The sequence below is a fragment of the Neolamprologus brichardi genome, chromosome 17, assembly GCF_056152115.1.
Source record: "Neolamprologus brichardi isolate AB-2024 chromosome 17, ASM5615211v1, whole genome shotgun sequence".
In the NCBI taxonomy this organism is placed as follows: Eukaryota; Metazoa; Chordata; class Actinopteri; order Cichliformes; family Cichlidae; genus Neolamprologus; species Neolamprologus brichardi.
Window position 1 is genome coordinate 17,426,401 of NC_142120.1, and position 26,144 is coordinate 17,452,544.

A 26,144-nucleotide genomic window follows, 5' to 3' on the forward strand; every position below is an offset into this window, starting at 1 on the left:
CCTGAACTCCTCATAAAGTCCCCCCCGCGTGGTCCCGGGCCCTCGTGCCGGGACCCCGCTGGTGCGAAGATGAGGCTGGGAGCACAAACTGGAATGTTCCTTTAAGTCGCGGAAAAATGCGGAGGGAGAGGCGGAGCTGGCGCACAGCGCTGTCACCGCACCTCCTCTGCGTCTCCGTGCGCCCTCAGAGGCAGATCACCGCAGGGAGATGAACCACGCCGCAGGTCCCGGAGCAGCAGACGAGCCGGGCAGACCCGTTCACTTTTCGTCCTCCTCCTCGGCCCTCCTCCTTTCTCTACGGGACACCTCACACCGTCCGGGATCATGCTGTTCCTTCATACGGCTGAGTTATCATCGCCCTGTTGGATCGCAGCTGAGTGAAAGAGAAAGTCCACACTGGAGCTGAACCCTGCGCACTTGCCTTGTTTTTTTAAACTTTGCCACTGTGGATGAGCTCCCTGATTTCTGAGTAACTCCAGCGGATTTTCTGGCTCGCTTTTCTCCCCCACATATCTTGGACTATTCCCACAGCAGAGGAGATATGTTTCTCTTGTTCGTGGTCAGCCTGGCTGTGTTTTCAGATGCAGGTCAGTGTGATGTGTTTTTATTATTATTATTATTATTATTATTATTATTATTATTAGGGGGGTTGCCACTGGGGCAACAATGTCTCCGTGGCAAGTGCAGCAATGCAGAACTCCCTTGAAATTTGGGGCAATTTAACCTCTCACTGCTCAGGTTTAAGATAATTAACACACATATGTTGAAAGATGATCATAATCAGCTTTCATATTAACCTCCAGGAAGGAAGAGAACAATAGAGGATGTGTCCCATCCTCAGTGTTTCACTTTCAAAGAGCAGATATTGTTATTTATAGTTGAATAATTGAGTTATTTCTGATTAAAGCATATTCAATTTCCTGTAAAACCTGCGATTCTTTTGTTATTTTACATCCATTTATTGTCTCCTCATCAACACTGTGACATAATTCATATGGATCTACCGCCTAACAAAGAAAATCCACCTATAAAAAGTGCAAATATAATTCATCCTGTAAAATTTAATGTGAGCCTATCTGTGAGGTCTTGCACATGACAGAAGCAGCAGAGGGCTCCAGGTTTTAAAGTAATAAATCCACAGTGGGGATGACACCATTTGGCCGCAGGGGTGGAGTGGGTGGAGGGTTAGGGTTGTAGAGCGTCTGGAAGGCGTCTGAATGCTGCTCATCGTCCCCGAGCTGCCAAACTTTATCTGTGTCAGAGTCCACGCTGCCTGCGCTCCGTGGCAGGCAGGTGCACAATGCCTCTATTATCCTTTTTGCATAACATTTCCGATCGAGGTAAAACACTTGACTTGTGTACACACACACAAACACACACAGCCCATTTCTCAGCTCCCCCACTCACTCTCAGACTCGACTATATCTGAATGAGGTGTGTCTGTTCGCTGTTCTCTGGCTGGTTTGATTTTTGGTCCACTGACACCGAAAACAAAACTTTAGCCCAGCTTTAGTTTCACACTTTATGTTTTTATTTGGTTTCTGTTCGAATGAGAGTCCAGGAAAAGTGAAAGTAACCCAATAAAACCGGGAAGAGATGCAAAACAGGTAGAAATACAGACATAAGAGGCTCAAAGATGTTAAATATACCACTGAAAGAGCTGCGAATCATCCAGAATGTGGTGAGAAAAAAGACCACAAATGGACAAAAACTGCCACAAAGAGAGATTGTGTCTTTTTGACAAACAGAATATTTAAATCTAAGTATAATAGGAAAATGTTTAGTTTTACTGGAAAAATTGAGAAAAATATTAATTTTCTTTCAAGATGATCCAAGGCTCTGTTTTGTTTTTTTGTTTTGTTTTTTTTTTCACTAATAGGGCCAATTTTGTAGATGGACTGATATCTCTTTATTGGGTGATATCTACCCAAGCAGATAATTTCGGTTGGATTTAATCTGGTCTTTAAAGTATTTCCCCTTCTCTTTAACTCATTTTACTTTTGCCAATAGTCCCAAAGAAACTGCTGATATTGTTTTTCTGCAGAGTAAACTGGACTCGGGAGAGAAATTTTACTTTTAATGAAGGTGTGAGAACCATTATTTTTAATATTTTAGTCAAATAATCCCACCTACATGGCCAGGTGTTGGTAAAGGTCTTTTGTTTTGGGGTTAGTTTTTTTGGGTGGAGTAACCCTTTAAAGTGACTGAGGATGGTGTCATGTGAGTCCATAGTAAAGTTTCTTCTCTCTGTCCTGCAGGTCTGTCTGAGGTGGTGTTTAATGGGGGCGTGGCCCCCCGTTGTGAGAACCGCGCCTGCAACCCCCGCATGGGGAACCTCGCCTTGGGTCGCAGGGTGCTGACGCAGACCGTCTGCGGCAACAACGGCAGCGAGCTCCACTGCTTCTACTCCGACCCCGACGCCAACCTGGCCTGCAGCCCCGCCAAGTGCACCAAATGCAACGCCGGCCTGCCCCACCTGTCCCATCTGGCCGGGGCCATGTCCGACTCCTCCTTCCGTCACCCGAACACCTGGTGGCAGTCGGCTGGAGATGTGGAGTCGGAGACTGTGCAGCTGGACCTGGAGACGGAGTTCTACTTCACGCATCTCATCCTGGTGTTTCGCTCACCTAGGCCTGCCGCCATGACTCTGGAGCGCTCGCAGGACTTCGGGAGAACTTGGAGGATGATGCAGTACTACGCCACCAACTGCAGCGCCGCCTTCAGGCTGGAAGAGGGAAAGGCAGGCATTGGCCAGGATGGCGCCACCTGCACGTCCAAGTACTCAGGCGCCTACCCCTGCAACCGCGGAGAGGTGAGGCGATGCTCCAAGTCTTTAGGGGGTTTTATGACATCAGTCACACTGAACATGAATAAAGAATTATATTTCAAATCAACTCTAGCTCCATATTCCCACAAAGCATGGAGACGAGCAGGGTTAATTTGCATATAATCTCTGAATATGAGCATGCAGAATCTGTAGGGATCAGTAAAGCAGTTTAGAGACAAATGGGAATCTCCGAACCATCAGCTGTCATCTGACTGCAGTTTAGCTTTCTAAACAAATGCATGAAATGGGACATTTTGGCCTGGATCTGTCCCAGAAACCCCCAAAATACTGGTTCCTGTCCCCAGAATGTGTCATCTGACTATGCTCCAGGTCCAGGATCCCAGCATATAAAGGCAATGGAAAGAAGAGAAGCCAAACATATCTCTTACACAGTATTCAAAGACAGGGTTTTTTTTTTTTTTATCTCCTCTTAACACTGGAGCTTTTATAGAAAAAAAATCCCCTTAGGTGCTGCCAAAATGGCTCTGAAACGTCAGGGCATGGACCTTTGGGGGTTTCCTGTGGGTCTGGCACTGAGGCGCTGGCAGTGGAGTCCCGTTGGGGGCAGGGCTGTTGATTGGGCTCGTTCTGGTGCATACTGCAGATGCTTGATTGAATTGGGATCTGAGGATTTTGGAGGCCTGGGCTCTTTCTTGTGTTATGTGCTCACTTCTGGTGGGAAGTGTCTTACAATTGGAGCTGCAGTGTTTAGGTGGATGGGATGTGTCAAAGTAACATCGATACCAGCACCCAAGGTTCCTTTGTGCCTTTCACATGCAGCTGCTTTTCTTAATTCAGTCACCGAGTCCTGAAATGACTCTCTGACCATGTCTTCTTAGTTTTATCAGCCTGGGTCTACTGCTCACAGCCTTCTAGTAAATAAATCTTTGGAAAAACATAAACTGCACCTGTATCGCATTAACAGGGCTACATTTCTAGCAGACTGCAGAATCCTTTAAAGTGGTTAAAGGATTAACCTGGTTGGGGTCCAGTTTGGGAGTATATGTCAAAATAAAGGTTGTGTGAGGTTTATTTTCATAGCAGATCTCAGAGGGATTTACAGTCTCTGTGATGGATAAAATTTAATGTTTCAGATTGCAGCAGCACAGATGGGACTCACTGGAATTAAATTTTGTTTTTGCTTTTTCTGGACATTGTGCACCAGATGAAAGCCGCTACACGCCACATTTTATTGGATATAAAAGAGAAAATTATTATATTTGGCAACACGTTTTAGCATTTGTGTTTCCATTTTAACACCTGCCGCAGTCAGTTTACAAATGGTAAATGGCCTGTATTTGTATAGCACTTTTCTAGTCCCTAAGGACCCCAAAGCGCTTTACACAACCAGTCATCCACCCATTCACACACTGGTGATGGCAAGCTACACTGTAGCCACAGCCACCCTGGGGCGCACTGACAGAGGCGAGGCTGCCGGACACTGGCGCCACCAGGCCCTCTGACCACCACCAGTAGGCAATGGGTGAAGTGTCTTGCCCAAGGACACAACGACTGAGACTGTCCAAGCCGGCGCTTGACCGGGCAACCTTCCGATTACAAGGCGAACTCCCAACTCTTGAGCCACGATCGCCCTAACAAGCCTACAAACAAGAATGAAAACAGGATTGCAACCTCCTTGTGACTAGTAAAACCTTGTGGGTGGTTTTTGCTGTGGGAGATCAGTTACAAGTAGTTGCACTGACTACTCGGTCACTTGGTGGTTGAGACTGTACACTCCTTCTGGTGGGAGGCAACCCATCTCCAAACGGTAGCTCTCACACAGACTGGCAAAAGCGTGCAAATAAGACAAATTTCTAAACACAGACAGATTGAGAACAAGTTGCAGTAAATCAGAGTCAACACCAAGGCAACACGTCTCCTTGCAACAGGGGAACCAACTGGTTTATGTGGAGTTTTCTGTTAAAGTCCTCATCACGACTTTCACAGAGACTTAGATGTCAAAATGTAACTCTGAGACCTTGGTTTTATGGCTTGTTGGTGGTCTTGTCTGGTTCTTAAAACACACAATCCAACACATTTTTAAACCCAAAGTTTTCTTTGTTGGTTGTTCCTGACAAATAAGCAACCTGGTGGTCTCTCCAATTTATACACAGCAGGTACAAAGGTGACCTAGAGAGTAGATCCTTTCCTTCTGAAATCATAATAATTACAGCCTCAAGAGGAAAATAATCAATCAGGGAAACCTCATAAAAGCACAGCCTGAAGCAGAAAAAAGTAAAATTCTGCACGGTACAGGTAGATAACAGCAACAGTTTGAAGTTTAAAGGCTGCACTGTTACTGTTCTTCGACTGGCCTGCTTTCTTTCTGGAAGCAGTTTTGATGACAACTGGAAGCAGTTTTGGGCAAGACACAGGGTGACTGTGGCTCAGGAGGTTGGGAAGCGTATCTGTAACCGGAAGGTCACCGGTTCAATCCCCGGGCTCTCTGTCCTGGTCCTTGTGTCCTTGGGCAAGACACTTTACCCTACCGCCTACTGGTGTTGGCCAGAGGGGCTGATGGCGTGATATGGCAGCCTCACTTCTGTCAGTCTGCCCCAGGGCAGCTGTGGCTACAATTGTAGCTTGCTTCCACCAGTGTGTGAATGAATAGTGGCATTGTAAAGCGCTTTGGGTGCCTTGAAAAGCACTATATAAATCCAATCCATTATTATTATTATGATCAGATTTGTATCAGGTCTCGAATTCCCACCTTTCCTCAGAGTCCAAACACCGCCAGCTTGCTCGGATAGCAGGTTAGCGCAGGTGGGAAGGAGCGCGGATGCAGGCCTGACAGACTTTCCTGCTCGTCGTGCAGCTTTTTTCTTCCTCCATGAATGAAGTGCTAATGATGTCACGGGTGACAGGTAAAGCGAGCTACTTAACAGCCAATCCTGAAGGGCAGCCTCTCCATCATTTAACCCCTCCTGTTGGAGCAAAATCAGATCTTTCTGCAGTAAGTCACGCAACATTCAAGAGTCACACAGCACAGACAGCACGCCGAGCAGAGGGAAAGCCAGGTGGGGGAAGCTCCCCGAGTGCATGATTGAGTGTTTAATAGGCGTACTTTGACTGTAGCACGAGAGGGCTTCCTGCACTCCATTGATGTTTAATTGAAGCAGTGTGTGTCGGGAGCTGCTCTGCAGATGTGTGCTGAGGCACATGCCAAACCCGATGGTGTGCCGGGCTCCCCTGTGGCGCTTTCATATGAAATGTGGACTCTTCCCTGCTACTCTGAGGTGTTTCCGTGAGGCGCTCAGGTCTACTTTCCCCTCTCCGTGTCCTTTTGTGCGTGAAGGTGTGAAAATAGCAGCTTGTTTTCCGTCTCCTGCTTCTCCCCGGCTTGTTTGGGTGAGCCACCTGTGCTAGGAGCATGACCTGTTTGCCCTTTAACCTCTCCACTGATGACCCTGGGGTTAAAAGAGGTTAAGTAGTGCACTGACGGACCAGCTGCTGCTGCTCAGCTGCTCACACCGTCTGTGCACCTTTTGGTTTTTGCTTCTACATCATCTCTACTGACAGTCAAGGTCACGACATGACAACAAGCCTTATTTATGTATGTACTGCACGAATATAGAGCTTTAGTCCATGCTAATCTCACTTGTTGTCTCATAAATACTAACTAACTATGAGTGCAGAGTTTCAGATTTGGATTTCTTTTCCAGTTTTGATTTGAAAAAGGTGACGAACTCTGCTTTTACTTTTTTAATAACGAAGGGTTCTTTAAAAAGTCCTACTTTCACGTATGCTTGAAAAACATCAGCCACTTTGCTTGTGTGGGAATCGTTTTGTCCTCTTTCACTGCGGATGCACTAAGATGTGACTTATTCCTGACCTCCTTCTTCTTTAGGGGTCACCACAGTGGATCATCTATCTCTCACCCTGTCCCTCACATCCTCCTCTGTCACACCAACCCTCTCCATGTCCTCCTTTACTACGTCCATGAATGTCCTCTGAGGTCAACCGCTTTGCCTCCTTTGTCCAGTAGATCCATTATGCCTCCTCTGCACATGTCCAAACCATCTCAGCCTCTCTGAGGGGCACAGGGAACTTTTTGGAATAGACCGAACCCCCAAGGTTTGCCCACACCACGTCGCTGATTATACGTAAATTCCCAAGGCTTCAATAACACCTTTATTTAATTTGAGCTTTGTAACATTTACTGGAACGTTTACTTATTGTTTTCAGGAGGGTCCAGCTGCATATTATGGCTGTTATTACAAAGAAATGAATAACTTGAATGACTTTTTAATCAACTTTACATAAACTCACCATCAGTGACCGCTGAACAGACATGCCATCGCTTGTCTTTTATGGAGCTTTTTAGATGTCATATTGGACTCTGGTTGCACTTAATGCACTTAAATTGACAAAAGAAATTAATATTCCACTGCCGTTTTAGATTATTTCTGCAGAATGAAACTTTTTTGGCTTCACAGAGTACCGACCCTCCTTCAGAAACAGAAAAGTCAATGTAAAAATGCCATCGCGCTAAAACATAAAGCAAGATGAATAGCAGACGCATCAGCCGAGTGATGTTTGATTGTATGCATGTGTGTGATTGTGGTGTGTTTCTTTTGCTTGCATGTGAGTGTCTGAGGCTGTGTGATGAGATAAGTGAGAGCTGTGGTGAATTTTGGGGAGGAGGGGTCATAGCTGGGAGCGATTACAGGCAGCAGGTATGCTCAGCTCTCTTCTTCTCTTCTTTCACCCGCAAACATGAAAGCATGTCATCTCATGTGTTGAAAGCTGTTCGTGTTCACCTGTAATGTGTGGAAAAGGTGTGTGTGTGTGTGTGTGTGTGTGTGTGTGTGTGTGTGTGTGTGTGTGTGTGTGTGTGTGTGTGTGTGAGTGAGAGAGAGAGAGAGAGAGAGAGAGAGAGAGTGTGTATTCAGGGCTGCTTGTCTTATTTATGAGGTCAGCTGGGCTGGAAGAATGTGAGTGTTTGTTGTCCAGACTGACCTCCTTAGGGAAGAGAGAGGGACGCAGACCAGCCGACGCGCGCGCGCACACACACTCATCCGTGCCCTTTCAGATAAACACTTACAGTCGGCTCTCCCTCTCCTCTGTCTGCTGGGAAGGAAGTGCCGTTGCTCTGATGGATGTTGGTACTGTTGGCTAGACACCCATCCCCCCTACTCCGTCTTTTTCCTTCCATCAATGCCCATTGTGCCTGTTTACCAGATTACAGTCCACAGTGCTTTGATGGAATTAGGCCTGTTAAAGGCAGGCTTACTTTATTTTGCAGGCTGAAACAGGAAGAAAGGTTTTCAGTGATCCTGCCGCCTCACAGAGCCGGAAATTTGTTACATAGCTTAATGGCAGGTGGAAAACTTTCCCAAGTGCGGTATGAGGTTTCAGCATGGCTTTCAGCTTCCATAAGTGTATTAACAGTTGATATCCTGCAAAGTGCAAAGACTCTCAGTCTACATGCAGACTAATGCAGACTAACCAAGTTATTTACGCATCAGTTTGCCCCCCCTGACCAAAACAGCCAGTGCAGGCACATTGCTGCGAATGCAAGTTCAATAATATATTTCTTATCCTCAAAATCTGTCATATTGGATACAGGAATCTTGTGAGACATGCATGGTTTAATGATATCTTCTGGTCTTTTTGACTATTTGAAAACTCATATTTCTGCCAGCTGTACTTATGTAGAGCTCAAATGAACAAAACGTGTATCAGCTCATATATGCAAAGCAAATTTATTAAAAAACAAAAGGTTGATTATGTTCATAGGTCATTCATGTAGTATGTGGATGGGTGGCCCTGTGCTGTGTAAGTAAGCCAAAAAAGATAAAGCAAAGTATAAACCCAAATGACAGTTGACAGGTGAGCAATTAACCCAAGTCAAAAACATTACCGTAAGTAAGCCGCTTCCCTAATTCAACTAGTAACCAAAACCTGGAAGTAAACACCCACAAGCCGGTTGAGCAACACAATTTTGTTTTTTCTGTCAACCGGGTCTTGCCAAAGGGTAACCAACCAGTCTCTAGGCCTGCATGACTGGGGCCTGAAACAAATTTAACAGCTAACTTAACAGTAATAAGATGTCAGAGCTGTGTTCAGAGCTTGAGGTTGCAAATTTGAGTCGCCTAGTGGCACGTGGTATTCCATTCAATAAAGGATGATATGAAAGGGTTCTTGAACACAAACCTTTTTGTCTTGTTAGGATGTATCTTCAACACAAACCTGAGGAGACTGTGGCTTCATCTCTGTGTGTATCATGGATTAAGATAAACATGGGTGTCATCAGCATATCTATAAATGTGAATATTTGTTTTCCAGGGCAGCAGTAGTAAAAGCTCCAGGCGACGCTGATTTGTGTTGTCAGCATATGTTTATGTGCATGTCGATGTGGGTGCGTGTGTGTGCTGGTGTTGCCGTGGTGTCGCTAGGGTGTCGCAGGCTTTTGTCCAGCTCTGAGTTATGTGGAGCTGCATCTCCATCCCCGCCTTTGTCTGACCCTGCTCTCCGTGCTCTCCCGCGGACCAGCGCCCCTCATCCTATTTGTCGTGTTCTCTTAATTGCGGACCACAATGCTGTGACCTCGTGACCTTTTCCAACAACAGGGAAATTAATAGTGCTCCTCCCATCAAACTCTCCGCCAGTCATCCAGCCAATCAGCAAGCAGCAGGGTTGTTTTTCTTGAACCAAAGAAAAACACTCAGCTGCACACAAACACACACCACTCACACAATGATATCAGTGACAGCTCGGCACACTGCAAACTCACACGCTGCTTTCATAGTGAGAGTCGGGGCCAACAGCAACTTTTTCACCTCGACGACAGCAGCGGCGATGGTTGCCAGTGGCAGCAGTAGCCATGGAGATGGCAGCCCATAAAGGGATCTTCAATTTGAAGGATGTCCATGGACGAGAGAGTGTAAAAGGGGGGGTGCAGTGCACAGAACCCACATTACCAAGTGAGGACATGACCAATAATGGCCAGGTGTAAGGTCAAAGTTTGGTACATGAATGAAACCAAAACAAACCCCTTTAATGCAACAGATGTGGTGACATAAGTGATATCAATTTATCCACTTCTGTAACTAAATACACCTGAAGAACCAAAGAGGCTTGAAAACCACATTTATATACACTCGTCATGGGCATACATTTTCATGGGAATTATGAGCTTTGAGTGATGTCTTTGAACTGAAAACAACAATTAGGTGCACAAATAATACACATAAACATACTCCCTCACGAGTATTTTTTTTTAAATGCCCCTTAGCAAGTTGCAAGTATGTTTGGAGGAGTAAAGGCGAGGCTTTCAAACCAAGAACACTATAGCAACTGTAAAGCATGGTGGTGGCATTATGCTTTGGGGCTGTCATCACTGACATTCATCTCCTGTATGTACACCTAATGAGACCCGCAGCATGCATGACTTTAAGGAAGGAGACAAAGTTGCAGCTGGCAATCAATCAAACCCTGAAAATCTACAAACGCCTGTAAAAATGTATTTTAAAATCTGTTCTAATGTGTTTGTAGTGGTTAATAAAATAGGAAGAGTATACCTTTGAAGCTGTAAAATAAGTTGTAAGACATTTTCCATGAAAGACGTCCCAGGCAATGAGTAGCACATTCCTCCAGTTAGATGTAGCATGAAAAAAGTAAACCCGTGTCAATCATTGCTGTAATTTAAATGATGTGTGTCTTACAAAATGACTTTTTAGTTCCATTAGATCACAGTGAGCTGGGTAAATAGAGGAATTTCCATTTTTTGGTGTTTTTGCTCATTTAATTTTTGTTTTCTTTTTGTTTCCTTGATTGTCTCTTTCTAAATGTCAGGTGATCTACCGAACCCTTCCGAAGTGGGAGTCCCTGGATCCTTACGGGCTGAAGGGCCAGCAGCAGCTGAAGGTGACCAACATCCGGATCAGACTGCTGAAGCATCAGAAGTGTCCCTGCCAGGCCAAAGACCTCACCTCCGCACACGAACCCCTCCCCACCCGACACTTCGCCATCTACGACCTGATAGTGAAGGGGAGCTGCTTCTGTAACGGCCACGCCGATCAGTGTGTCCCCATGCCGGGATACCAGCCCATCAGAGACCGGACCAACCACGTGGTAAGAGGAGAGAAGTTAATGTTCTCGAACTCCGGTTACTGCCTGTTTTTGGTTGTTTTTAAATCCTTTATCAATTCCAGTGCTAATCACACCACTATTCATCTTCTCTTTTTTTCCACACACGTACATCTTTTTTCTGTTGCTAGTCTCACTTGTTTTGATTCTTCTGACCACGTAGTCACACGCCATGCACTCGTTTTTCACTCGCTCTCGAGAAATCAAGCTTTGTTTCCCTTCATGTTGGCAGTAGTGTTAAGAAAACAGACTAAAGGAGGGGTCACGTTCATTCCCTCCTGCTTCCTCTGCTCCTGACTCCGGCTGCCGCTCTCTGCGTGATTACAAACGCAAGAGATGGAGATGTCGGTTCAACCGGCGGTTTAATGGTGGTGTTGATGCGAGCGAGTGTGTCGATGAAGGTGTGAAGTGACAATGTTTTTGCTGGAGATCAACCTTAAGCATTTCAAAGCCAAGTTCCTATCACGGCCATCTCCACAAACAAACACAGCCGGACGACTTTGAAGCCGAGCGCCTGCTCTGCTGCAATCAGCCATGCCTGACAGGAAAGTGAGAGTTTCCTTTGCAGCCTGTGAGCAGAGACATTTACACAGATAAACAGTGGTACTACATCAAAGCTGTAGCCCGTACACGAATAAAAACTTATTTTCTTCTCACTAAATGGATCATTTTAAGAGATAAATTTTGTTCATTTGATCTTTAAATGATTAAATTAGAGAACAAATGATAATTTACTGCAACAAACCACTTACACTGTATTTGCAACCCTTTGTGGTGCGTCAAAACCGCCACCCCTCATCTTGAATTTCATTTAAAGGAAGTAGATGAGTTTGTAGGAAGCCAAATCTGGTGGGCAGATTCTTGGATTGACCCCAGAAACCTTCTGAATTTTTCATGAGCATGCTGGAAAACGATGCCATCATTCTGGCAAACGGCTTCCTTGACACGTCTCAGGACTTTAAGTAGAACTCTACTTTAACAATCTGACCCTAGCAGGGCACAACCCTCGTCTTCTTCACACTCTTTGTCTTTTTCTTCATTTTCATCTTCATTTTATTCGTCTTCATTGTCTTCTTCATCCACGTAATAATCTTCATCTTTGAAAATGGAAGTAGAGCTTCCACCTCAAGCTCTACTTCCTGTTTTGTTTTTTGTTTTTCTGTTAGTGCACAACCAGAATATCAGAAAAAGCGAGCATCATCCCTGATCTGATGCTCACTTTTTAGGGTTTAGACTGTAATCTTTGTAAACTCGGTCTCTGGATTCTAGCCAAGCTCTCATTGGCAGTGACGTGAAAGTTAGGCCAGTCTGATACAGAAGGTTTCCTCTTTGTAGTAGTTTGAGATCCACAGTCGTCACAGGTGCGCACATGCAGGTGTTTGGGGACTGATCTAAAGATATTAGCAGTGCTAGAAGAGGTCCAAAGGTGCAAAGGGATAAAACTTTTTAAAGGAAATCTGACAAACTAAACCATTCTTTACTTTACATGGTTCCATCTATCCCTTTTCTATCTATTTATCCGGGTGTGGGCTCCAACCACCACCTCCAGCTCTCCAGGGGGGTCATGGTGGCATTCCTAAACCACCTGGGAGGCAAAATCTCTCCACTGTGTCCTTATAATTGGACAATCCTAGCCAGATGCTGGAACCACCTCAGCTGGCTTTTTTTATGTGGATCAAAAAACTCCCTCCTGAATGACTGAGCTCCCCACCTGATAAGGTGAGCCCAAGCCTTCAGATGAGCCTCACTTCCAAAACTTTTATCCAAAATCTAATTCTTTCTGTCACTACCCACAACATGTGGTCAAAGGTGATAGCAGTAACATAGATTGACTGGTAAATCCACAGCTCCGCTTTAAGTTCTCTCCCATTCCACTCTTTCCATCCTGTTAAAGAAGACCCCAAGAAACAGCTGCTCCCCAGTGAAGTGGGCACTGCTGCGTCCACGTATTATCCTTTTAATCAATCAGTCAAGCGGAGCATGAAATGATAAAGTTATATCCCCTTGAGACATGTAGCTGAAAAAACCCAGAGTGCTAATTTTTTATAAACTGATATGAAACAGCGAGCGTGTTCGGTATTCTGCGTGATAAATGAATGAGGTCGTTCGAGCGTGTTTTTATTGCTGATACGAGCATTTTTGCCATGAAGCTGGTGATAAACGATTTATTGACCACAGCTCTTTCAATCTTTTAATCTGACTGTTTGCATGCCAAGAAATTCCAAGTAGCTCCGCTGAGTATTTTCATCAGGATTTCCTCCATCAGTGGGATGAAAAATCCTCTGAAACAGACTTTAAAGGACAGGGCAGAAAAACCCTCCTCTGCATGCTAAGATAATTACAATAAATCATTCGAATGTAGAATGGTGGAGAATACTACTTAATTTCTTTTTTCTTTTTTTTACAGCAAGTATTATTCTAGCTGCACGTGAGCGTTACAGTTTGAAGTGTAAATCTGCCTTAACGGTCCTCACAAAATTACCTCAGGTCATTGGAGCGTGGTTGCGCTGTGTGCCATGCGGGAACGTTCGGTAAACAAACAGGGGAGGTTATATAAACGCCTTTTTGTCCCGCCTATCAGCAGTTTGTTTTATGTCTCCGTTTCGAACCAGAGCTGCTGTTTCTGACAAAACCCAAACAAGCAGTGCTGCACAGGACAGGAGATGAGGGCAGAGATTAGTGATCGCTCTGAGAAAGCTTTGTGTGTGCGTGCAGGAGTGCGTGTGTGTGTTGTTATGCATTTTTGGGGTTCTTCATACTGTAAACATGTGCAAACTTCTAAATTTGCCATTCTGTGTGCTAAGCAAACAATGCAGTATTCACTTCTCTATCCAAATGTGTACTTTTATCACACATGGTTTGCTGTGTGTGTGTTAGGTGTGCACGTTTTCTCAGGCATGCAGTGTTTTGTCTGCTCTAAGTGTGCCTGTTTGGCGTAATCAGCAGAGAAAGTGGCTCTGATAGTCACTGAGAGACTGAAGGGTTGCTCTGTTTGTTGGTTTTGTCCTCGCGTCCACCCACTGGGGGCTTTGTAGTTCAGCGTGATTAGCCACAAAGCTAACACAAGCACATTTAATGGCATCCCGTGCCTGCAACTGAACTGTCGGGGGAAATCAGTTCTGTCAGGGATCGCTCTGTTCTGAGTGTGACCCTGAGCTCTGGGATGAGTTTTCACTTCCAGAGTAGCTGCTGACCATTAAGCATGCAAGTGAATGAGAAAAAGCTGTCATCAAATAAAGAGCAGGGCCTGTTTCACACGTCCTGTTTAGTCCATTTGAATCAAGCTCTGGTTTCACCGCCTCTTGATGGGGTTTGTTTTTTGCCAACATGAACACAGTGCGAACTTTGGTGGGGAACAAAAACAACCGCACCTTTTAAAAAGGAGTTCTAAGTTTGGCTGCAGATGATCTCCAGAACAGTTCATTTATGCTGGGAACGTGATTCAAATCATAATCCAACCCAGACTGATGCACTCAGGTTCTTAGTGATGCATTTTGGTTCACTTTGAGTTTTCTGTTTGTGAAAGGAACCAAAACACAAGTTTGCAAACTCATCATCTGAGTCAGACCGAAATAAACAAGCTAAAAGTGTGGAACCACTTCAGAAACATGAGAGGGTGGGAGAGTAATTTTAATCTGAGTCATCTTTTCAGTTAATAACTTGAAATTTTTTTAAAAGATAAAGCTGTATCCCGAGAGAGACGAAGTGCAGGTGACAGGAACTGAAGTTAAAAACATGGATAAAACAGATAAGACAGTTTATTTATGGACCCACAGGAGCAGAGCTGCTCAAACGCACGGAAGCAACATTCCACCACCTTTTTTTTTCACAAGAAAGATTATAAAATATATTTAGATATATATATTAGGGGTGCAACGATACACAAAATTCACGGTTCGGTTCGATACTTTGGTGTCACGGTTCGATATTTTTTCGATACAAATAAATGTTCATGCATTTTTAATTGGTCAGTTATAAAAATTATAAATATATATTTTAACTCAAATGTACAGTTTTTAAATTTAATGTTGCTGAAACAACAAAGTAATAAAATAAAATAAATCTATCTGATCGAGAAATAACTCTTCTTTGGAAAAGAGAGTTTATTACAGAGAAATGGCTCTTTCCAAAATAAAAGCTATACTATACGCTTCTTCTGGGCTATATTCTCAGCAGCATATTTAACATATCAGGTCCCCATAAGGAGAATCATGTGCTAACGGCTGTCTAAATGACCCGGGTAAAGTTTGTAGCATGCGTGCTTGTTGTTTTTGTCTGCTTCCACTTGTCTTTGCACTAGGATGATGTCGGAGTAAATGTGCAGTCATATTTGTTGTGTTCCCACTAGTGCTGTCAGCGTTAATCTCGTTAAAATGACATTAACGCCATAATGCCGCAAATCTCCGTTAACAAGTTACCGCGGATCGCCTCGTGAGTAGGGCTGGACGGCGTCAACGCGTTAACAAGCTAACTGCGCTAACGCAGTAGTTCCCACCAATTGAGCATTGCGTGGCACATCCGACATACTGTTTTACTTTTGTCCATGACGCACTTACCATCAGGGTCATACTTCACATGAAAACCAAGATAGTTTCAAACGCCAGATCTGAATGAGGGTGGGGGAGGTTCAGTTTCGGGTAGCGTTGAGGCAGTTGCCATGTTGCAACGAGCTTAGCTTCTGTCTTGCTAGCTTGCGCTGCGCTCAGTGGATCTGCACTCGACAGTGCAGCCTAGGCGGAGTAGTCGAACGCAGATCCACTGAATGCTCAACACAGACAGCATCGTCAGAAGAAAAGTTGATAAAATAAATAAAAAAATGTTGTATTGTTCGATACATATGCGTACCGAACCAAAAGCACTGTATCGAACGTTCAATATCGATACGAGTATTGTTGCACCCCTAATATATAGCTTATGTTGTTGAAATTTTCTGTCATTTTAACGCTATTTTATGCACACAAAATAAGTGGCCAAAGATATCATACTATGAGATCTATGCTGGCACAAAACCCTGTTTTGGTGTTAAAAAAACTGCTAGGAGTGCAAAGTAAAACGCATGCCAGATTTTGATTTTGACTTTGTTAACTACTAGAAGACTGGAGGATATATTAGTTATATTAAGGGTAATAAAATCTCACTTTCCACATGTTTTGTTGTTGTTGTTCTGTGGGTTTTTTGTTTTTTCCCTTTTGTATGGATATTTTTGTTGTTAAAAAAAACAAAACAAAAAAGAAAAGTACGTGTAGTAACAAATTGTTGAAGTTGATGGTACTGTACAGTGATTCCTAAATGTTAATGAAAAAAATAATAATAATAAAATAAATAATGGCCAGGCTTTTAGTGAGCCATGGGAACATGAAAAAAAAGGAGTGCAAAGTTCTCCAGGTGATTTAATAACAGTTAATTTCAGTAATTACCTACCGAGAGCAGCTCAGAGACGAGTGCAACCAGTGAGGCTGTGAAGGAGTGAATGATGTCCCGACAACAATAATACACAGTGGAATAATTTAAATTAAACGAGCCCTCGTCTGTATGAATCCTGCTTTCACCTGAGCTGTCAGATACACCTGTAACTGACGGTAACTGTGAGGAAAAACAGGAGGATTCAAAATTAGCCAGAGAAAATGTGAGAGACGACGAGGGAGTAAGCGAGGGGACAACTATCAAACTGGAAAGAGTGAAAACAGAGAAGACGCGTCAAGGAAGGAGAAGCTGAAAGCAGGATGTAAGAGCCGATGGAGACGACAACTGTATATGTCCTTAAATTCAGTCTGATGTTCGATCACTTTGCTCGGTTATAGCTTATAATGTAAACTCGCCATTTTTGTTTAAGTAATATTAGAAATAAATACCAATACAAAGTCAGATGTGCTTGCCCCTACTTAAACAAATAGTACTACAGGGGTTACACTCACTTTAACTAATGAGCAATCCTCCAGTCCATCCAACTGTTTTCATTTCTCTCACTTAAATCTTTGCCTCGTTTGTCTTTCACACTAACTCCAATGGGCCTTATACAAGAGGGGTGTCACTCATTGCAGCATTTATCCGGTTTCTTTTGTGCCAATGTCCATCAGCATTACAGATGTGCACAAATATATGGCATTAACAGTGAGATTACATAATAACTATTTGGTTAAAAGTTCAACATTCATATTTTTTTAATTTCCTCTTCTGAGAGGACCCAGAGACACTGCTCAATGCTGGCTCAGGATTAAGCTATAAATGAAGCCAAAATGTTGTGTAACTTTGTACATGTGCAGTAGAAGAAGGGAGAAAAAAGCCTTTTAAACCTTTTATTTATGCATTTTTATGCATTCTCTATGTCCCAGTGACATCATTTATTTAGATAGGTGCTTAAAAATAACAGTCCAAATAACTGCCTGTTTGCCTTACAAGCATCCTCCAGTTTCTGTAGAAGTAAAGTAAGGGTTAGGGTTAAGAAGGGGGGAAACTGAAGAGCAAACAAAGGTTTTATCATTAATTAAACTTGGAGAAAGACCGGCTACTATCGCTAAACAAAAGAATACGTTTAAAGGTTAAACTATCAAAACACTGTCGCCTATGCTGAGCAGCAGCATGCCATCACAAACCACACAGTGACAATCCTGCAAAGGCACTGTCCTTTCCTGGAGCCTCAGCGCTCCTCAGCTAATTGCTGATTGGAGTCAGCTGCCAAGCGCTCTACCTCAGGCCTCATTAACACAAGCCAGAGACCAGCTGGTGACCTCCGGTCCCTGGGGAAGAATGTGTATTCCTGACCGGTTGGCGAGCGGTTGCTGGCAGCTACACTCACCATTTACTGCCTGGGTGACTCACTGCTCCATTACCAAAAGGCTCCGGTGAGAGAGAAGATGACGACTTCCTGTCTCTAGGCCTGTGAGACTGCAGCCTAAGGTTTTGAGTATAATCAACAGTCCTAAGGTGCAAGACACGCCCACCAGTCCAGTGTCACATCAGGCCCTGGTAGAGCTGTAATAGGCCTTTTTTTGTTATGTTACATTTAACACGAGAAAACCTCAGCTATGTAAAACCTGAACTCAGAAAAGGCATTTTATAAAGTGGTAATAGTTAATGAGCCTGTAATGCTTTCATCTGTCTCTAAGCTTTTGTGGAGCTGTTACGGAGATAAATCAAGCACACCTACAGTTGTGGTATTTACTTATAACTGCCGTGCAAATACTAAAATATTTGTACTTCTTTGGGAACTTTTGGGAACCGGTAATAGTCTTTGTGTAAGTTTGCATCATTGGGTGTGTGTTAACTATGGCATATCGCCGTATGGTAAACATGTGGGTTGAAATACCAGCCATCTGGACTTAAGCCAGAGTTTTTTCCTGGTCTTTTCCGCTTCCCCTCTTTCCCCTTCTTTCTTTGCATACTTTATATTAATCACTACTCTTTGCTGTAATCATGTCTCCTGATTACCCGGACCTCTCATTCGTGCAATTTCTCCTCCTATTAGTGTGATTAAAACCGGTGTGTGAAACCAGTCATGTGTGTGCGTGTTCACCTCGACATTGCGGGGCTGATCTGGGGTCAGTTCAGGCAGAGGGCATGCTGCATGTGGCCGTGCTCCTATAGGATTTTTGAACCGGGGACAAGGTATGACGCATTACGACACCGTGGGAAATGAGTGCAAAGAATCGGTGTGCGTTTGCAATTATTTTGCACGCCTGTGTGCACGTTGATTATTGCGAGTGTACCCCTGCAGTTGCTGTGTAATTGTGTCCTACATTGCGGTTGCACGGTGTAACACAAACAAATAAAGAGCTTCCTCAGATGCTTTGCCCCCCCATTCAATCATTATCCAGCATGCATGGCATTCCAGCTCACAGGAATGACAAGGAGATTGTTATTGTGCTCTCAGCGCTGCATACTTGCACTCGTACACACATACTCATAAACACACGCAGGCTTTTCAGAGCTGAGGCCCATTCCCGTTTCTATGCAATGAAGCCAAACAATAAATCTCCATTCACTGATTTTTGGACCAAGAGAATAGGAGCGATTAAAAAAGGAAGTGGTTAAGAGAGAGTGAAGAAGCTTGTCCTTTCCATCACACTGACCTCTTTGTTCCTGCTATTCGTCCATCTTTACCTCCGTCTATCATGCTGCTTGTTGCTAATGAGCTCTCTCTCTCAGGTCCATGGGAAGTGTGTGTGCAGACACAACACTGCAGGTGATCACTGCGAGCGCTGCGCTCCTCTGTACAACGACAGACCGTGGCAGCCTGCCGATGGACTGACGGGAGCGCCGCATGAATGTCGGAGTGAGTCAAACAAAATTGTTCACACCTTTTTCCACCACAGGACTCTTGTATTAAAACTTAGCCTGTAAATCTTAAATCTAGATCCAAGCACCTAGATGGCACAAATGGCAAACATTTGAGTCTAATCCTGGCTACCTTTGGTGCTTGTTGGTCAGTTACAGCTGGGCTTGCCGCAGGTTACCCACAAGTATTGTGTGTCATTAGCGAACTCCTGTTTTAAAGCCTCGAGATGTGTTTCCACAATCGCCATCTCGGTGTTGGGGGGCATTACACCTGTCAAAGTGTAATGCAGGTGTCCTAAAATGAGCTCAGAGAGGACAGAAACCTGAGCATAAAAGCAAGAGCTCCCCTCATCTTGATTTGAAGTATGAATACAGATGCTGAAAGCAGGACCTCATGGTGCTTCAAGGCAGGGCATGTCAGAAAAGCTACCGTAGAAAAACGTTTTGATCCTTTGGTGTCGGCTCTTACTATCATTGTGAAGTGCTGGGTTGTTCACCCAGTGATAGGGAACGTGAGCTGGGTTTAGACCATCGTGAGACAGGCTGGTTTTACCCTGTTGGTGATGTGTGAAAGCAAAGTTAAATGCAGCTGATAATAAATAATCAAAAAGTTCTTTTCCCATATAAAAAAAAAACCTTATTTGATATAAAACTGGCTCTTCAAGGTTGTCTCCTTGAGCAGCCATGCATCAGTCCCGACACCCCTGTTATGTTTCAAACCCTCCCTGCACGTTCTCACAACTGAGCAAATGGACCCAACTTGGCCTCTGGCTATGGCCACGAGTGCGAACACCAGTTTTCCCTGGAAGAGTCCACAGTGTTCAAACCTGAAGTTACAAATCAGGTCAGAAAGGTGAACAGGGCCATTGAGTTCAGGTTAACATCTTGAGGTATCTGGGAAGAGAATACATGGTTTAAAAGCAGTCTTTACTCATAATCGGCCATATTTGCCCTTTAGAACAAATCCAGGAGGTTATTTAAAATCTTCATACTTTACTAAAATATCAGAACTAACAGCCTCCAAATGCTCTCTGAAATATTTGTACATATAGCCAGTTGCCAGTCTGATATTTTCATTTTTGATGGCTATCTTCTTCTTCTCACACCAGAGTGCAAGTGTAACGGACACGCTCAGAACTGCCGCTTTGATTGGATAGCGTGGCGAGAGTCTGGCCAGCGAAGCGGAGGCGTCTGCGATTGTCTGCACAACACCGAAGGGCGACAGTGTGAGAAATGCAAGCCAGGCTTTTACAGAGATCCCAACCGACCACACGCCGCCCCCGACTCCTGCAAACGTAAGCTGCACACACATTTTACTAAACTACAGTGGGAGGCAGACTTCTAGGAGCACAGTTGGTGGCATCAACTTGTTTAGTGTTTGTAACTGATATGTTTGCTCAGAGAGATCGTCAAATGTTTCAGATGTAAATTTAAAATGAACAAGCCCACAAAATGAACTGTATGTGCCCCATGAATTAATCTATGTTAGACACCCTTGATGTAAGTCTATATACCCTCATTGGTAACACTTTGCTGGTGCCAGGTTGGACCCTTTGTCCTTCAGAGCTGTCTTAGATCTTCATGTCACAGATCCACCAAGGTGCTGGAAACATTTCTCGGAGCTTTCATAGAGGTCAGAAGTCCATATTAACGTGAAAATCATGGCAAATTCTGACCCTTCAATCTGAATCTTGTAGCAGAAACGGAGTCTTGTCAGAGCGGGTGTGAATTTTAGCCTTAGTTAATGGGAGCGGCACCTGGTGTGATCTTCTGCTGCAGTAGCCCATCTAACGTTTCATCCATACCTTGGATGAAACGAGTAATCAAGTTGCTTCTACTGAAGTATTTTTTAAATGTGAAAGAGCAGCTAAAAGCTCAGCCGTGTTCTTGACTGTCCATTTACTTTCTACAGTATATTTTATAAAACTGCTATCTATTTGGAATGATAATAGGAATTTCACTGGCACACGACATTCAGTATGGAGTCACAGCATTAGACCAGTGGTGACAAATGCACCACACTGGCACAGCCCTTTGATTTTTCTCAGGAATGCAGAGGACGGAGATCACAAGCCGGAACATGCTGCATAACACTCAGTCCTCACTCAGTGTGTGTGTGTGTGTGTGTGTGTGTGTGTGTGTGTGTGTGTGTGTGTGTGTGTGTGTGTGTGTGTCAGAGGCAGCAAATGCCCCATTCTCCATCCAGTTACTCCATAGTTAATCATCAGATGGAGGCATACTTGCGTCTTGACTCAAAGCTCATCATAAAACTCCTGCTTGTCCATCTCGGTTTGTTCTGCCATTTTTAAGATGTGACTCAGAGCTTGGTTGTTAGCTGTGAATGTGTGACGGTCCTTTCTCCGTCACTGTGTGTGTGTGTGTGGGGGGGGGGGGGGGGGGGGGGGGGGGGTTGTGATGAGGTGAGTCTTAAGTAAACATGAGATAGTCATCCATAAACACAGACCGGTGGCTACAGTCTCCCTCTGATTATCTGTCAGATTTGTGAACTCATTCCCACAGGTATGCTGGAAATGAACGCCAAGGAAAGTGTGTGTGTGTGCGTGTGTGTGTGTGTGTGTGTGTGTGTGTGTGTGTGTGCGCGCGCGTGTGTGCGCAAGCAAATCTCACTAAAACCTAAAGACTATCAAGTAGCAGCAGACCGTTCAAAAACACAGAGGGAAGAACATGTTGGCTATCAGCCCAATTTGCCGTCTTTCAGGGTTTGATTTCATCGTGCATTATATAATTCAAGAGATTCATTTCAAGATAAATACAAGCAGACATTTATAAGAACCTGTAAAATACTCAGCAGCAAATCTGTGTCTGGGCATGAATAAATCATATCTGAAAAACAAGAAAAACTGTATGTGAATGGCCACCAGAGGGGTGGGGAGTATTTTGGTCATACAAATCCAAAATGATCCAATTTCTTCCCTGATTTATGACCTCATTAACACATTAGTTTAGTTTATAATATAATTGAGTAGTTTCCAGTCATTTTTACTACACAGCCTTATGCGTTTTGGAAATTATGATCCTATTTAGAGTAAAATAAATGATAATCGACAGTATTATTTGGAGAAACCTTGTGACAGAAGGGTTATTACTATATGAGTGTGCAGAGTCCTAGGTTGTTCAGGAGGATCCACACCTCGCTTATCCAAACTAAGATAGCTGAGGCAAAATGCCAAACTCAACACTTCAAAACAGAAGTTCATGAGCAGAAAAAATAGAATGAAAATTAACAATGAAGTTTAAAAAATAACTTCTTTGTAGTTAGAGTCGCTGTTAGTTAACGTAACAGCGTTATTCTAGAAGAAAGTCCTGCCATGAAACTAGCAGCCAGCAGGGGGGGACTCCTCTGGTTGCAAGAAAAGTCAAAAGCAACCCTTCAGCTCCCTGAATCTGTGACCTTAGTAAACACAGTTAAAATTAACTTTAAACTAGGGCTCCAGATGATTAATTCATCAGGATTTATAGTCATTTATTAAACACATATTCCTAATTGGAGACAAACAGGAGGATAAAACAGGGTGCGCTTCTCCATCACCTTATGGTTGATAAATTGTTACTGTATGAGTGTGCAGTGTTCTGGGTTTCAGATCCACTTGTCATGTCTGGTTTCAGTACACTAAAATAGCAATGGTGGAAACCCATCTCAAAGCTTCACTTGTGTATGAATTCACTAACCAGTGGGCGATGTCACAGTGGCTTTGTCTGGTTTTTATAGACACTGATTGGCCAGTTTGTTACGTACAACTTCCTGCTACCAAGTTGAACCCCTTTTTGCCCTGTGAACTGCCTTAACTCTTTGTGGCACAGATTCAACAAGTTACTGAAAACATTCCTTAGAGATTTTGGTCCATGTTGACATCCATGATGCAAATCACCTGTTCCACTACATCCTAAATGAGCGCTATTGGACTGCGATCTGGTGACTGTGGAGGCCATATGAGTACAGTGAACTCATTGTCCTGTGTTATCCTGCTGGAAGCAGCCATCAAAAGATGGGAACACTGTGGTCATAAAGAGATGGACATGGTCAGCGACAATGCTCAGGCGGTGTTTAAACAAACACCATTATATCACCATATATTTCATTACATGACCATTGTCCAGTTTTAGTAAGGCTATGCAGATTGTAGCCTGAGTTTCCTGTTTTTAACTTACAGGACTGGCAGCTGGTGTGGTCTTCTGCTGATGTAGCTCATCAGCTTTAAGGGCTGAGATGCTCTTCTGCATCCCTTGCTTGTAGCAGGTGGCTATTTGAGTTACTGTTGCCCAAGAGATGGATGTTTGGGGAAATTCCAGTAGACAAGCAGTTTCTGAAATATGGAGACCATGCCACCTGTGATGTTCCATAACCTTTTGAGCTTGTCAACTCTTCTAGCCTCATATGGCAACATTAGCATAAATGTTGTTCCAAGTCTCTTGCTGTTCTGTCTAGCAGTTCAGGAACAGTGAGTAGTTGATGAATTGCATACTGTATGGACTTATGCAACCTCATTTATTGTCCTTCCAGATTTTCTGACATTTTCTCACATCTCTGCATCTCTGATAAGGTCACAGAAACAGATGCATGCCTTCTTTACAGCAGGTGTGATTTCAGTCATTAGGTTCGGAGCTTTACACCCAAAAACTCACCTCTGGGATAATAACTAATGAAGGCTGATTGATTAGAAAAAAAGGAGCAACAACATGCTTGGAGAACCCCTAAAATGAAGGTTCAGGTTGTGTAATCCCACTGCAGCAGCTCGCTGACAATGGAGGAATTTCCCTCCGTTGTGAGGAACATTTTTTTCATTCCAGCCTCTGAGGGGCCCGCGAAAGAAAACACTCTTGTCAAGCTTCACGCAAGCTGGTACACACCAAAGCAGTTTATCAGGAGGGAGAGTTACAGTGTGTGTTTGTGTGTGGGGATTTATGTCTGTAGTGGGTTTTCTCGTGGTTGTTCGGGCAGGTGTCGTATCATGTCTCAGCACACGCTCATAAAGTCTTCATTGTCAGAGCTCTTGCAGCTGACAGGTTTCTTAGACGCACATATTTGCTTACAGGAGTTGTTGCATTGTGAATCCTTCAAGTGGTCATAAATTTTCACACAAATATGAAAATTCACACGCTTGCCAAACACACCGTCACACGTCTTGGTTTTAAATGGCGCTGAGGTGGCACTGTGATCTCTATTAATTATTTACCTGTGCAGGATGCTTCCTAAGAAAGAGTGCTGATATGGCCTTTTTTACATGCCCACATCTATAAAGGATATAAATGTGATATCTTTATGATTTTATTGGTACTGTATTGCTAGGTCTTCTGATGGAGTTCAGTCTTATCTTTGTGTGGGTGAGTTGCCTGATAAACTGTTTGGTTTGACAGTTGACATCGTTCTCTTGGGTCAAAGGCACAGTTTGGGTCATGTAACTCCCGTCGCCTGTTATTGTATTTACAGCGGTGTGGAAAAAGTGTTTGCCCACTTCCTCATTTCTATTTTTTAGCATTCAAGTCACACTTAAATGTTTCAGATCATCAAACAAATTTAAATATTAGACAAAAATAACACAAGTAAACACAAAATGCATTTTCAAATGAAGGTGTTTATTATTAAGGGTAGGGGGAACCTACATGGCCCTGTGCGAAAAAGTGATTGCCCCCTAAACCGAATAACTGGTTGGTCCACCTATTAGCAGCAACAACAGCAAACAAGCATTTGCAGTAACTGGCAATGAGTATTTTACAGCGCCGTGGAGAAATTTTTGCCCACTCATCTTTTGCAGAATTGTTGTAATTCAGCCACATTGGAAGGTTTTCAAGCATGAGCTGCCTTTTTAAGAGCATACCACAGGATCTCAGTCAGATTCAGGATTCGGAACTCTGACATTAACTGAGACATGTGAAGTCTGTGGTTCCTTAGTGTTTTTCTGGGGTCTTTTATGACTTCCTGGACTGTACTTTTGGAGTACTTCTGGTTGGCCGGTCACTCCTGGGACGTTTCACCACTGTTTCATGTTGTTTGTATTTGTGTATAATGGCTCTCACCATGGTTCCTTGGAGGCCTGAACCTTTAGAAATGGCTTTGTAACCCTTTCCAGACTGATAGATGTCTGTGACTTTGTTTGTCAGGTGTTTCTTTAGATCATGGCATGATGTGTTCCTTTTTATAAAACTATTTAGACAAAATAGATTTCTTGTGACTAATCTTAACTGGCATTAGCTTACCTCCCAACATGGATCAGTTAATGGGAGCAGCTAACTGAAAAGAACTGTGTGCTGGGACATGGCTTACGTTATAGATATTGATCATCTTTATTGTTTCTGCCAAGTAAGTTATGTGACTGTTGTGGTTTGTTTTTGTTTGAGTGTTTGCTAGGAGCTTAAAAAAATCATTTGTGGAGCTTTTGGAGGCTCAGTTACATTTAGTGGTAGGATAAAGAATTAAATTATTCAGGAGGGGCTAGGCATACAGCTGGTACTCCACATCGAATGGAGGCAGCTGACTAGGATTCCTTCTGGGTGGCTCCTGGGTGAGATGGTCTTGGCATTTCCTCACGGGAGGAGGCCCCAAACCAGACCCAGGACAAACTTAGGAGATTACATCTTCCAAACCTTCCTCTCCTCAGGTCTTAGCCAGCCTAAGACCTGGGGAGAGGAAGGTTTAGGTTTCTCTGCTTAGGCTGCTGCCCCTGAGACCTTGCCCCAGATGAGCAGAAAAAAACAAATTCAGTCTTTTTATCTCAAACTTTAACTAGCATACAGTTTGTTTTTGTTTGTTTGTTTTTTTGTTGTTGTTTTTTGCATTTTTAGGCTTTTTAACCTTCTGATAGCACAGAAAGCCGAGAGAGAGAGTAGCAGCAAAAGGGCAACATTAGATTCAAACCCAAGACTCTGCAATAGCAAAGCATATGTGTTGCCTCCTTAACCCACACGAGCTATACCAGCACTCAGAGCTTTTGCA

The 26,144-nt window shown here is 43.7% G+C and overlaps 1 protein-coding gene across 1 annotated transcript in view; it reads left to right on the forward strand.

Annotated features, from left to right (window-relative positions):
- Positions 1 to 202: 202 nt before the first annotated feature.
- The window catches only part of ntn4 (netrin 4), a 30,913-nt gene continuing 4,971 nt past the window's right edge, over positions 203 to 26,144 (forward strand). The window contains exons 1-5 of the mRNA XM_087830855.1: positions 203 to 587; positions 2,259 to 2,812; positions 10,625 to 10,903; positions 19,064 to 19,190; positions 20,302 to 20,487. Of these exons, the coding sequence (XP_087686981.1) occupies positions 542 to 587; positions 2,259 to 2,812; positions 10,625 to 10,903; positions 19,064 to 19,190; positions 20,302 to 20,487 (1,192 nt within the window). The 5' untranslated portion in view covers positions 203 to 541. The remainder of the gene's footprint in view (positions 588 to 2,258; positions 2,813 to 10,624; positions 10,904 to 19,063; positions 19,191 to 20,301; positions 20,488 to 26,144) is intronic.